The sequence below is a fragment of the Emys orbicularis genome, chromosome 18 (genome assembly GCF_028017835.1).
Source record: "Emys orbicularis isolate rEmyOrb1 chromosome 18, rEmyOrb1.hap1, whole genome shotgun sequence".
Taxonomy (NCBI): Eukaryota; Metazoa; Chordata; order Testudines; family Emydidae; genus Emys; species Emys orbicularis.
In genome coordinates this window covers 14,020,661-14,034,721 of record NC_088700.1, presented here as the reverse complement: position 1 = coordinate 14,034,721, position 14,061 = coordinate 14,020,661, and the positions used below count along the sequence as shown (strand labels likewise).

Here is a 14,061-nt window from a genome sequence, read left to right as displayed (position 1 = left end):
GGTTTCACCTATAACGCGGTAAGATTTTTTGCCTTCCGAGGACAGCGTTATATTGGGGTAGAGGTGTACATGGGCAAGCTGTGCATTCCATCCCATTTAAACAGACACATGCGGAGGTCTTTTTAAAAAGGATTTTGGCGAGGACCTAAATGATAATTTAATAGCAAGCTTTAAACACACCCAAGCCAGATACACCATAGTCGGCATATTCCAACTAAAGCCTCCGTTAACCAACAGCTGGAGGTGCAGACAGCTCTACCTTCCGCTCACCATTCCCAACTCTGAACGACATTTATAGCTTTAGCAGTGAAGTTAGTATCACGGCCCCAAATTTAAAACAAAATTAAATTACCATCTCAATTCTTCGAGTGTAGGGGCAGCTCCACCACATTCAGCCAGTCTCTCTCCTACAGTTCACAGGGCTGTTGCTAAGTGTGGAGATTACAAGAGATTACAACTGTAGCAAAGACCAGTTTTTAGTACAGGAGCCATTTGTTCCCGTTCAGGATTATCATCTATTGCCTGTATCGTGGTAGCACCTAGGAGCCCCAAGTCAGGGAGCAGGGTCCCATTGTGCGAGGCACTGTACAAACACACAACAAAGACAGTCACTGCCCCAAAGTGCCTCAGTGGAAAACATGCAGGGAAAGGGTAGGAATCATTACTCTAAAGTGGCCACTGCTCTGGAGAGAAAGGAATCAGCAGTTCAGCCAGATTTTGTTCTTGCTCATGTCTTGATGCAGGAGCTAACTTGTTAACACTGTTCAGCATTATCTTTGTCAACGCGGATTTATCACAAGAAAAATACTGGTTTCTGCATCCAAACTATTTTCTAACGAAGAGATTTGAGTTATCACTGCCTGTGCTGCTAACCTCATCTACAGCAACACCTGTTCTTATGCAAAAATTAAGCACAGTAAATCCCCATTACTTTTTAAAACTATTTTTATCAGTGTAAGGACAGAGCAAACAGCTCCAGCCTAGCCGTTAAAGGGGACATCACCAACTTAATTACAGGTGTGGGAACTGTTACCTACTTTCTCATAGAGCACATCAAAGAGCTGCTGTTCCATTTCCCCCCATTTGTTCAAAAATTCACACAAGGGAGAGAAATCATTTAAAAACGAGACATATGATTGTTTCTTCACAACAACTGGCAGAGGGCACCAGGGCCAGTGTATTGCCTGCAGCTAACTTAATTCATATCCCTTTCACACCAAAAGCTTCCCAAAACTCCCCATTGTTTCCAAACTCCATCCCAGAGAAGAGATTTACCTTATACATGTCCTTTATCATCCTTACTTTCTGCTCTGAAGCCAGGTTGATCTCTGCTGCCTGCTGTTTACAGACCTCACGCTGGCGTGTTGCTACTAGCCCAGTTGAAGGACAAAGGTTATCAGCAGCTGCATTCTGCACACATTACTCTCATTTCAAAGACTCAGGGATTTACTCTGGTTTGCCAGCACACAAAGCAGCTGCACCTTCTCAAACAAATTCACAAGAGCTGCTGCAGCCACTGAACAACCCCCGGCAGGAGCCTGAGGAAAGAGAGAATTTCCCTTCAGCACAGGAATCCATTAAGATCTCCATAGAGAGTTTCTATTAGGTGCATATCCGGTTTAATAAGCTCTTGTTGGCAGGAAAAGGTATATACAGGATACACGTTGCCGAAGTTACGTGCAGTCCATTGAACATGTAGTGCATTTGCTCTCTGCACTTGGAAAAGGTTACTGCTCTCAATCTAGATCCATGTAAGCAAACCCAGGTAAAGCGACAGACACAGGAATGCTTGTAAATACAGCCAAGTGTCTATCTGGGCCAGGTGTCGCAGTAGTAATAGCTCATTGGTGCTCTGTCGCTATGGTCAGCACCCAGGAGAGTTGGACAGACACCTGCCATCCTCCAGTCACATCCACCCTCAGACTAGGAGCAGAATGCGTCCAGCTCCCTTCAGATCTGAACTGGTGCTGTTGCCGCACTGGTTAGTGAGTCAGAGGAATACACAGCAGACCAGGGGTCTAAGAAAGGGAACTTTAATTGCAGATTACAACCAAAAGTGGCAGTAGGCTGAACAGAAAGCATGATGAACTTTTATTGAAAGCAACGACTCGGACAGATCCTCCTGGTCAGAGCAACAGTAACGAGCACCCTCACTCCCTCCTGATTAGTCACTGAGACCCTTTGTTTTTCCTAGGCTCTGACCCTGTCTGAACCAGGACTTGCTACAGTCTTGAACATGGTGCGAGCTAGTTCTCGAATTTGGAGGCGTTTTGTCTGTACCAATCCCACTGGCTCCACACAAGAAAGACACACGCACACAAAGCTCAGTGGCACTCAGCTATGCGGCCCTCACCCTACACACAACGAGCAGAAGGAAGGACCACATGGGGAACTGCAGCCAGAGAGGAGCAATTCAGAAGAGATTTGAGGCAGTTCCCAATGTGGGCCAATCTATCCTGCCAGCTGCATCCGCAGTTCAGTTAATGAGTCACCCAGTCATCTCCTCCAGTGCTGTAAAGCTTGGGCAGTGACAAAATCTTCTCCAACAGTGGCTCCCTAGCAGAAATGACCCATTAGAGCCAGCTACTGGTAAAGAGATGCTATTTCTGGGGGCGGAGGCAGAAACTCTGTGCCAGATGGGCTGAGAGATGATCCCAGGCCCTTGGAAACAGCTCCCAAGGACGTCTAGGTACGTAAGCCCCCTTCCTTTATGCACACAACTGTTCCAGACAGCTCGTCCAGCCCAACATCTCAGACCAGGGCCTGCACCTCCTTTCCATCAGAGCTGCTGCTACAAGAGACTGCAGAACGTAAGGGTATTTCAAAGAAAAAGCCTGCTCCCTACTCGCTTTTCGGGGGGGCCCCAGCAGTCAAAACACTCTGTCAAACTCTGTCTGATTGGTTGCAGCTGGATTCCTGCCCTGATTGGCTGGCTGCTGCGGCATGTGTCCACCTCTTCTCCTGGGTGGAGCCAGGTACTCAAACATGGATTGATTGTGCGTGGAGAGCATGTTCTTGAGATCAGAGGGCATCGGGTCCGACCAGAAGAAGTCATGATTCAGTGCATCGTCACTGTCTATTCTTTGGGCAGGATCCAGAACAAGCAGTTTGTCTATGAGATCCAGAGCGTATGGGTCTTTGACATAGGCTTTCAGGCGATCTTTAACCTTGCGCTTTTGGCCCTTGGGCAGGTCCAGTTTCTGGTACAGCTCATACTTATCCACATTTGGCCAAACCTAGAGGGGGCACAAGGGAGATTAGCCTTAGAGAGAAGACAGCTAAACCATTTTAGAGCCTGATGTTGGTGCCCTAACTAAACCCCACATGCATGCTGCATTCAGCTATAGTGGAGAAACAAACAAACCAGTTCTTTCACTACACACCCTCTAGGGCCCCATGACATCCATTAGGGATTTTACTCTTGCAGTCGAAAGTGGAATGCATACAGATGCTACACAGACAAGCAGCAGTACAGAACCGTAAGGCAGATATTGCACTTGGAGATACATGGGGGGAAAAATCAGCAGGGAAAATCTAGCAGTGTCCCTTTAAGCTGCTCTATGATAGATAATTCTCATAGACCTCAGACAGCAGCTGTACAGTAACATGGGCTGTCAATTATGAGAATACACAAAAGAAAAAGCTGACCAAATAACAAATGTATACAGCACCTTTCATCTCAGCTGAGCCCAGAGACCTTTGCAAACAAACCTCCTCCCCATCAGTCCAGCTCTGGGTGGAACATGGCAAGCTTTTGTTTATTTTAAAGGGGTAATACATTCACCTACATACAAGTGAAGGTCACAGTCTGACAGTCATATTTATCCATAGCACAGGTATAATCAGGCAGCAGCAGTGTAAGTCAGTGGCTCTCAAACTTTTGTACTGGTGACCCCTTTCACATAGCAAGCCTCTGAGTGCGACCCCCCTTATAAATTAAAAACACTTTTATATATTTAACACCATTATAAATGCTGGAGGCAAAGCGGAGTTTGGGGCGGAGGTTGACAGCTTGCGACCCCTCCATGTAATAACCTCACGGCCCCCTGAGGGGTCCCGACCCCTCGTTTGAGAACCCCTGGTGTAAGTCTATCTATCACTGCCCCACTGTGCCACAATCCTGACTTGAAGGGACCATCTCTAGGGGTTCAGACGCAATTCAAAACATTGGCCTCTCTTCTGAAAAAACTAGAGCCAAAAATGGTGGTGTTCTGAGAAAGAATGGTCAACTAGCAACTAGGCTGGCACCAAAGTCATTTCACACAGACCTCTCAATAGCCACAAGATGGTGGCAAGTTTACGAGTGTGATTGGTGCCACGTATCAGACAGATTCAGACCCACAACCTAGAAATGAAAAGCACCTTCTCTCTTGCTGTAATATTAAGTAATAGCCTATTACCAACCCCATAATAGGATAGCTGTTGAGGATTGTCTTGTGGCTAAAGCGCAGGACTGGAAGCTGAGAGACCGGGGTTCAATTCTCAGTTCTCTCACTGACTTGTTGAAAAACCCTGAGCAAATAACTTCAGTTCTGTGCCTCAATTTCCCCAGCTGTAAAATGGGGGTGTGACGTGTCATTCCATATTCTTTATGAAAGTATGCTTATGATATGAATATGACGTAACTGAGATCTACTTTATGCAAGATGGCTCATGAGAGATATCATTGGAAAGGTTATGATGTACTGAATGTGATTATCCAATTTGTATGCATGTATCATTTCTGTATCTGAAATTAGGAATATTGACTATGTATCTGTATTTCAACTGTTACTTTGGGTGACGCCCACTGCTAACACTTCAGGTACAACAGGCCCATCAGAAGAGACAATGGACGGTAAAAGAGCTTAGTCTTCCTGTGGGTCAGCCTGTGAAGAATGGCTACCGGGCCCTACAGGGTCAGGTGGTCTTGTCACCTGATACTAAAACATGACCTGGGACTTCTTGTAATTTTCCGCTGAAAGGGAAGGGAGTCAAACTAGGAAACAAATGACTCCCACCTTATGCAAATCCTATTTAAGGGTGGGGAGTGAGGTAATCCAGGTCAGCAGTTCTCCCCTGCTACCCCACCCAAGATGACTGCTGGAAACAACTAAGATAGAACGGGAGAAAGAACTGGACCCAGGCTGGAAGGGTGTGTGGCCTGTGAAGATTATTAGAACCACATTTAGTGTGAGAACTTACATGTAACCAATTTCTTTAGTGTATTAAGCTTCGTTTGCGTGCTCTGTTTTATTTTCTTAGTAATCTGCCTTGTTCTGTCTGCTACCTCCTTAACTATTTAAAATACACCTGTTATAGTTAATCCTGGTTTACAATATAACCCAGTTGATGTGATTTCTAACTTGGGGGGGGCGCGAAGAGAAGTTGTGCACCCCCTCCTCCACATTGAGGGAAGAGGCAAATTTCATATAATTTGGGGTTTGTACTCCAAGGGGGGTGGACATCAGGGTGCTGTGGCAAGCCCCTTAAGCTGAGCCTTCCCAGAGCGGATCTGTGTCTCTCTGTGCAGCAGGGTGTGGCCCTGCCTGTGCTTGGCTGGAAAAGGCTGGGGAGCCTGGCCCAGCAAGACCAGGTAAAAGGGGGCCCGGGCTGGCAGAATAGTCTGACTCAGTGGCGTCCCAGCACATCACGTGACATCCGGGGGTCCAGCCCGTCACAGGGGGTGATACTCACCTCACAGGGGGAGAGGCTAAATTCATTGTTTATCTTTGGTAGAGGTGCTAGAGCAGGGCAGTGTATCATTCTGGATACAGTAAACATGCTTGATCTCTTCAGGGAGCAACGCACACCTTGAGCACACCTCTCACCACTCTTGGGATGTAAGGATGCCCCCTTTAAATGCAGCTGATAGGTATATTACTTGCTCAAGGTCACCCAGCAGGTCTGTCTCAGAGGCAGGATTAGATCTCAGGATTCCAGGTTTCTAAGCCCATGCCCATACAGTTTCCCACAGGTGCTGCATTCCCATGCCTTGGGGCCCCTACCTCCGGAGTGATGGATCCACAGAGCTGGCTGATGAGAGTGAGCTGGTGTTGTTCCGTGTTCCCCTGCATGATGGGGCTGCGAGTCCACATCTCTGCCATGATGCAGCCTGCACCCCAGAGATCAATGGGGGGGCCATAGTCCCGTTCCCCTAAAGAGAGCAGCACCAGATCAACCACTTAGACTCTAATATTAAGAGCTTTGCATGCGCCAGACTGAGAGAACAAAATAGTAAAGGGGACGGGGAAAGAGAAACAAACAGAAGATGGGAGAATTCCCTGTGCAATTTCTCCTCTAGCCAAGCCTCCCACCTACCTAAGAGAAGCTCCGGAGGCCGATACCACAGAGTCACCACCCGGTTGGTGTAGCGGTTGGGCTGACTGTTTTTTGCCAGGCTGAAGGCTCGAGCCAAACCAAAGTCTGCCAGCTTCAGGACCCCATCTCGGGTGATCAGTACATTTGCAGCTTTCATATCCCGGTGCAAGATCTGCACAAAGGAGAGAAATTGAAAGGTTAAGCCACCCAGCTCTATCTTCATCACAAAGGTCCTCACCACCAGGAAGGTGAATGGGGCATTCAGACCCTGGAAAAGAAACATCGGAAAGTCTAGGATTGGACGTGGATGAACACAACAGAAAATAAACCCATTGGGAGCATCTCACCGAGCATGGAGTTGGCTGGAGGGGGAAGTTACAGCTGAGGATCTAGAACTGGTGTGAGGTACTGCAACCATAACCCTCCAGTCACCCACAGGACAGAGAGAGCACAGGCAGTAGCATGACAAGCATCCCCACAGCAGCTAATGTGCCTCACCCCTGCCCTGGGAGAGCCAGGGTGAGTTCAGATTACATGGCCCAGTCAGTCCTGGGCCCTCAGGTTAGCAGTCACAGCACAGCTCTGCATTAGCTCCTGAACTTAGAACACAGGTCACCCTTACATTTGGTTTTCAGGTGTACCGTTTCCTTAGACACTCTATTCTGCAGTGTTACAAACACCATGGTGGGTTGGGAGGACTTGGTAAGGATCCTTCAGAGCATCGTTCTCCCTCTTTTGAAAATACATCTTAAGCTTTTTACTTGGCCATCACTGGCTCTGCTAAAGCTTCCCACTCCCCCAGCCTATAAAAAGGAGCCTCCCAGCATCAAATCCTGAGACTGAGAATAATCAGTAATGATTCAATGCTGAGCCACCCTGAAAAGTACACACGTCCCAGAGTGCCGAACTAGCAGCCCAGCTAGAGACACTGGCCTGTGCTCACAGCAGGGCACACACAAGGCCATTGCCGCCTCAGCCCTCAAGCCATGCAGCAAGGAAATACAGATCCTGCCCTTTACCTTATTCCTGTGGATGTAGTAAAGTCCATTCAGCAGCATCTGCATCACTTTCTTGATCTCCGACAGCGTGAACTTCACGTGGGCGTTGCTGAGGAGGCCTGCGAGGTCGTGCTCACAGAAATCGAACACCAGGTAGATGCTGCCCTTGCAGCGATTGTAGGGGGAGGCTACAAGAGAAGCAACGTGTGGTCGTTAAGGAGGTCTCTCCCCCACACTGACAGCTAGCTTTCCTTCTGTCAACTTCTAGCACCGGATGCTGGCCAGCCTTAGTTCAAGCACCATTCAACTCAGGAGGTTAAATATTGCCCCATAACCAAGAAATCGAAAACACGACGTAACTCTATCTTAAGGTCACAATCAAGCGTCAGGGTGAACACACAAGTTCCACCTCGCCTGCCCCCTTTCACCACGTACCCCCAGAGTCTTCAATTACACAGCCATAGCTATATAGAGAAATGGGGACATCCCTGGCCACTAAGAACCTCAGCATCTAGATACCCAGAAGGCTATCCAAAGGAGAAGTAGGGGGAATGCAGGAGGAGGGTTACAGCAGTGATGATCATGGCATGTGTACATAACATAAAGCACGTTGTTTCTTGCGGTCACCCATGTTCAAAAAAGATGAATTCAATTTGCACAGAATGGGCTACTAGGGTGACCTGTCTTCTGAGAAGGAATGTTTAACCTACAAAGTGAAGGCTGGGAAGGAATGACTGCTCTCTATAAATACACCAAGGAGAGAGAAGAGCTACTGAAGCTAAAGGACAATGCTGTACAAGAACAAAGGGGGATAAACTGGCCATAGGGAAACTTGGGCTGGAGATTAGAAGGTCTATAAACCATCAGAGGAATGAGGTTCTGGAACAGCCTCTCAACAATAGTAGTGAGGGCAAGACACCTATCTGGCTTTAAGATGGAGCTTGATAAGTTTACGAGTAAGATGATATGACAGGGCTGCCTGCTCATAGCAGAGGACTGGACTTGATGACCCAGAAGGACCCTTCCAGGCACGTTCTTATGTTTTTTAAGATTTAATTAATATACTGGGGGGCACATCCAAAATGAAGCCCAGGAGAGTGAACAACAGAAGACTGAGCAAAACCAAGGACTCTTCTCTCTCTCAAATGCTGTATTACACAATAGAAGGTTTTACGCAGCCTCAGAGGATACGATTTGCTTCCAGGAGCGCAGATGCTGGCACTACACGAACACAGAGGAGGCTGCCCCAAAGAGACAGCTTGCAATGCAGTGGGAGGACAACCAGGCATTCAAGTGACTGCACCATGGAACCAGAAAGCCTTTGAATCCATTTACCAAAGTGCTTACAGTTACCAGCCACGGTTGGGGAACTCGGATCAAACCAGCTGCAGAGCGTGTCATTAATACAAAGTTTATAAAAGGAGCCAACCTGTGTTGAACAATGTGTTAAACAAGAGGAGGGAGAGCTCCAGCTATTAATGGGATATTAACACCATTGGGTTTTGTTTGTTTTTTAAAGAAAGGACAAATGTAAAAAAACCAACCACTTTCAGGCTGAGAAACTTGTATGTCAAGTTTCTCTCCAGTGTCTTTTGCTGTTGTTGTTGTTAAATAAACCCAGAAACATGAGTTTTATAATCTCACACACACACTTTCAACTGTAGTAGCACGGTATTTCAAAGGAGCTTACAAAGGCGTCTTCTAGTTGAGCTGCGATGCAGTCAAAGCTATGCTAACCAAGGCACAGCTACATCCCTAGCACATCAGGTGTTAACTCTCATATATAATAACACCACCATGTAGTTCTTTTCATCCATAGATCTCAACACACTTTACAAAGCAGGTCAGTATCATTTATCCCAGTTTTACAGATGGGAAACTGAGGCACAAGGAGGGGCAGTGACTTGCCCAAGGGCTCAGCAGGCCACTGTTATCCAAAGGAGACAGGTATCCACCAAAATCTTTGGACAAACTATGCTATTTTGTATTGGGCAAGTGCATCTCGCTGAAAGAAAAATAAAAGGGCACACTAGAGATCAACTGATGTGAGTGAACAAAACAAAAAGGGGGAACTAAAACATGCTACCTTTGGTCCTGCAGATTTCTATGAGGTTCACCACATTCTCATGCTTGAGCAGCTGAAGGATTTTGATCTCACGTAGGGCTGTGATGGGGAACTAACAAGGAGATAAGAGAGCCACATGTCAGAATTGCAAGAGAATATCCCAATCTAGTCTAAAGCAGGTGTGGGGGTAGGGGGTGGCGGAGGAGGGAAGAGAGAAAATCATGGCAGAAATCTCAAAGAGGAGATGTATTCAAGCAAAATTAAATGTGGACAAAGTGCAGCTAGGGTCAGAACAGAGGCTAAAAGCAACGTTGTGCAGTTCCAGTCTGCTCAGTTTACAACTCTTAGCACCTAGAAACTTAAGTAGAAGTTGAGTGTCCTTAACACCATACAAGATCAGGCCCTTAGGGTGCGGCAACAGCTACTCAAAAAAACCAAAGTGAGAGGTGAAAAAGAATACAGTCTGGTCTTGCTTCTTATGAGATCACCAGCAATACAGAGGTTTGTCATCAGAATATGGACACATTGTATTATGTGTGATCCTGATTAGAATGCAGCTCCCCATCTCCTCAGTGTATCAACACTACCATGTTAACAGAAGTAAAATCTTATTGGGAACAACAGAGATGTGACTCAGACACACAAGGCAATATGGAAAGAGTATTTTGGGTTTTTTTTAAACAAATTACTTTCCTGATACATAGGGAAACACAACACTTTCTAAATGGAAACAGTCTTGTATATTACTTCATCCATTTCCATACTGGTTTTTACTGCAGTAGGTCCTGCAAAGTTACACACACTATGAATTTCCTTGTCATCCCAGACAAAGATTCAGTCTTTGTCTACTAAAGACATATGCCCAGCTCTCAAACTCCCGTTCTCCCACACCATACACAGTACAGGCACATGCCCATCAATCTTACCCCCTCCTTCTCATTTTCCATCAACACTTTCTTCAGAGCCACTTTTTTGCCAGTCTGTCGATGTTTTGCTTTGAACACTTCCCTGCAGAGAGGATGGAAATACATGAGCATTCCTGGAGGAGTTGAGGTGGCCAAGTGGAGCAGGCACAGCCAGGCAAGACCAAACAAGACATTTCTACACTTCCACACAGGCAGCTCTGTGCTGACCCTCTGCCTAAGCCAGGTCTTCCTGCTTCATGCCAAGAAGCACCATGATCTCCTCTAGAGAGCAGGCTCTCAGATTCCAGGGCATGTGAGAGAATGGCAATGGGACAGGACTCTCACAGATCCCCAGGAGACTACTGGGAGCAGGCCTTGCAGATTCCAAGAGGTGGCAGGAAGGGTACAGGGGGAATCTCAGACCGTAGAGGCATTCAGGAGGGAGTCTCTCTCTCAGATCCCAGAGCTCGGGGGAGGGGGGCGGGGGGAGTCTCTCTCTCAGATCCCAGGGCTCGGGAGGGGGGGGGGGAGGGGGGGGAGAGTCTCTCTCTCAGATCCCAGGGCTCGGGGGGGGGGGGGGGAGACGGGGGGAGAGTCTCTCTCTCAGATCCCAGGGCTCGGGGGGGGGGGGGGAGTCTCTCTCTCAGATCCCAGGGCTCGAGGGGGGGGGGGGGAGTCTCTCTCTCAGATCCCAGGGCTCGAGGGGGGGGGGGAGACGGGGGGAGAGTCTCTCTCTCAGATCCCAGGGCTCGAGGGGGGGGGAAGATGGGGGAGGGAGTCTCTCTCTCAGATCCCAGGGCTCGGGGGAGGGGGGAGTCTCTCAGATCCCAGGGCTCGGGGGGGGGGGGGGAAGATGGGGGAGGGAGTCTCTCTCTCTCAGATCCCAGGGCTCTGGGGAGGGGGGGAGGGTATCGGGGCGTTAGGGGGCCCGGCCCGCAGACCCCAGGGTAGGCGGGGGGGGGGGGCAAGGCGCCGTGTCCCTCAAAACCCATGGGGGGGGGCAGGCCCGGGAGGGTCCGGCTCTCACCCGAATGTGCCCTGCCCGATCTTCGCCAGCTTCTCGTACTTGGACACCTCGTCGCAGAAGGGGCACTCCACCGTGTCGTACTGCTTGGCCATGCCGGGGTCGTGCCAGCTCTCGCTAGGCCTCCATCGCCCCAAGCGACGGCGCGTTTGGTGACGTGATACCCCGGGAACTTCCGGTCTCGCAAGCCATGCCCCGCCCCTTCCTGCGCCGCGGTGCCGCCTGGGAGTTGTAGTTCTGGACCGGCGGGGAACGCTCACGATTGAGCTCGGAGGCGCTCAGCGGCCCCGCGCGTCTTCTCCGGGGGTCGCAGCGCCAAGGGGCCCCCGGGTCTGCCCCAGCACCACGGCTGTGTGTGTCTTCAGGCCATCGCTGCGTGTCCTTACACCACCTCCGCTCCATCTCCCCATGCGTCTGCATTGGCCACACAGACTCCCATGGAGCCAAGAGCCTTGTGGAGTTTTTCCATGTCCGCCTCGCCCATGAAAGCCGCCTCCTGCTTTGCCATATGAACCGTCTGACTCTTGCCTCGTGCTCCCCTGTCTGTTCGTTTCTCATCTCTTTGGGGCAGGAACTTTTTCTTTAGTATATGTGTGTTCAGTGCCTAGCACCTGGCGGAGGCCTGGCTACCAGGTGTTGCTCTAATAATATTTGCATCACCAACGTGTGCCCCTGCATCACTCCAGAACTTCCTGGATGCCCGCAATAACACAAAAGCATCAGAACATTACCCCATCCCGTCTCAGCACCATCACATCCCTCTGCAACATCCCCATCAGGTCCTTACATTGCACCCAAAACAGCACTGGCATGTCAAAGCATCATCAAATTGCATCACAAAGTTAAATCAACTGTCTTTCATTCCCCCACCCTCTACACACACTCTCTCTTCGTGCATATGAATCAGATGCACATTGTCTATCTTCTCAGCGCCTTTCCATCCCTGGCTTTCTCATCCCCCCCAATACACACTTCCTATCATATCTGCCTGATGCACCAATTATTCACAGCTCAGCAGCATTTTCAGATGCAGCTCCCCCCACCATCTATCTCAGAGGCGCTGATGGATATAAGAGCAGAATGCCAGCAGGGGGGGCTTTGAGACAAGCCGATGGTATTAGCAGCCAGGGGGAGGCAGAGAGAGAGACTTAGCACTCTCAGGAGTCCTGAGACAAAGTCAAGCCAAGATTTCAGGCAACAGAAATGGGCCTGCTGAGAGAGCAGAAACATCTGATAGCACAGTGGGGTGCCACTAATCCTGTCGCTGGGAAAGGAGAGGGACTAGATCACTGGAGTGGTTAGGACGGGCAATTGGGAGTCAGGCCTGACTTTGCCACTGTCTGCTGGTGTGGCCTTAGGTAAGTCATTTTTCCTCTCGGAGCCTCAGCTCTATGATTAAGATTAAAAGGGGAGCCTAGAGGACCAGTGTCAAAAGCTTATCCCACTGGCAGTGATACGCAGTATTCACTTATAGTCCAGGTTGCAGGAGAACCAGCAATGAGGGACAATTTGCATGGCCCCTGAGAGAGAGCAAAACACACTGATCAGTTGTCGTAGAATGTTTGCATTTTGCCCTGGCTGGCATGCTGTGGCGTCCTGACTCTTGGCTACTCTTTGAGCCCTCACATACTGCATCCAACGTATCCCCTAGCTGCTGTCTGATCCCTCAGACTCTGGGCCCTATATCTGTTCTCTGATCCATTGGAGGCTGTGTCAAATGCATTCCTGCGTACATCTGGGGCCAGATCCTCAGTGGGTATAAAGTGGCATTGCTCTATTGACTTCACGGACCTATGTCAGTTACACCATCTGAAGATCTGTCCCTGAAAGTTTTGACGGCTTGCTGTTTGGTGCCAGTAGGCTAGGTCGCTTACAGATGGGGCAGCATGCTCGTTTCCTGCCCTCTAGGGGTGGCGTGAGCTGAAGGGGAAACAGTTTTAGTCCCTATTCAAAATCAGGGCAATACAAAGGGTATCTCCATCTGTAGGTAGCAGCACTGGCACCAATGCACCAAACTCACTACCAGGCCCTACCAGCACAGGCGATTCTAATGTCCATTGGTACCAGGCACACAGAAGGTCTGGGGGATGAGTTCCGAGCTGGCCTGGAGGTTTGTCTGTCAGTGCTTCTGGGAGCCGTTATTAGGGGAGAAGGGGGTTAGTTTTTCCCAAGACCAAAAATGAAGGTGGCTGATCCCCTCTCCTCCCAACCCCAAGCGGAAGCCCCTGAATAAATAATTCCAAGGAGAATTCGATGCCATCAGCCCCCGGTATTTCCCATTGCCTCTTCCCAGCCCTCCATCACTGGCCTTTCCTCAGGGACACAGGCTCTGTGCTTGCCTGACCCTTGAGCAGGCTGTGTCCTGTGATGCAGTTTGCCTGCTTGAGTGGTTCCATTTCATTCTGGACACCATCTGCTGATATATACTAATTTCCAGGCGCTGCCCTTTCGCCAGGCAAGCTGCATAGCAGTGGAGTGGTTTGTATTAGGGAGGGAGGGAAGTCTGCAGTTCCCTCAGCCCGCTAGCAAGGCAGCATGGCTTTCATAGAATCATAGGACTGGAAGGGACCTCGAGAGGTCATCTAGTCCAGTCCCCTGCACTCATGGCAGGACTAAGTATTATCTAGACCACGGGTTCCCAAACTGGGGGGCACGCCCCCCTGGGGAGGTGTGAAGAAATTCCAAGAGAAGCTCAAGGCTGCCTGGCCCTTGAGCTCCCGGCTGGGGAGGCTAGCCCCCGGCCCCTCCCCTCCTGTCCCCCTCTCCCCC

At 49.4% G+C, this 14,061-nt stretch overlaps 1 protein-coding gene across 1 annotated transcript; it reads right to left on the bottom strand.

Moving 5' to 3' along the window:
* Positions 1–2,020: 2,020 nt before the first annotated feature.
* Positions 2,021–11,443, bottom strand: CDK9 (cyclin dependent kinase 9). The gene is made up of 7 exons (XM_065418682.1): positions 11,296–11,443; positions 10,290–10,371; positions 9,385–9,475; positions 7,320–7,486; positions 6,301–6,472; positions 5,988–6,136; positions 2,021–3,236 (listed from the first exon to the last, which is right to left on the bottom strand). Exons 1-7 carry the CDS (start codon positions 11,385–11,387, stop codon positions 2,871–2,873), a joined length of 1,119 nt encoding a protein of 372 aa, XP_065274754.1. The 5' UTR covers positions 11,388–11,443; the 3' UTR covers positions 2,021–2,870.
* Between the last annotated feature and the right edge of the window lie 2,618 nt (positions 11,444–14,061).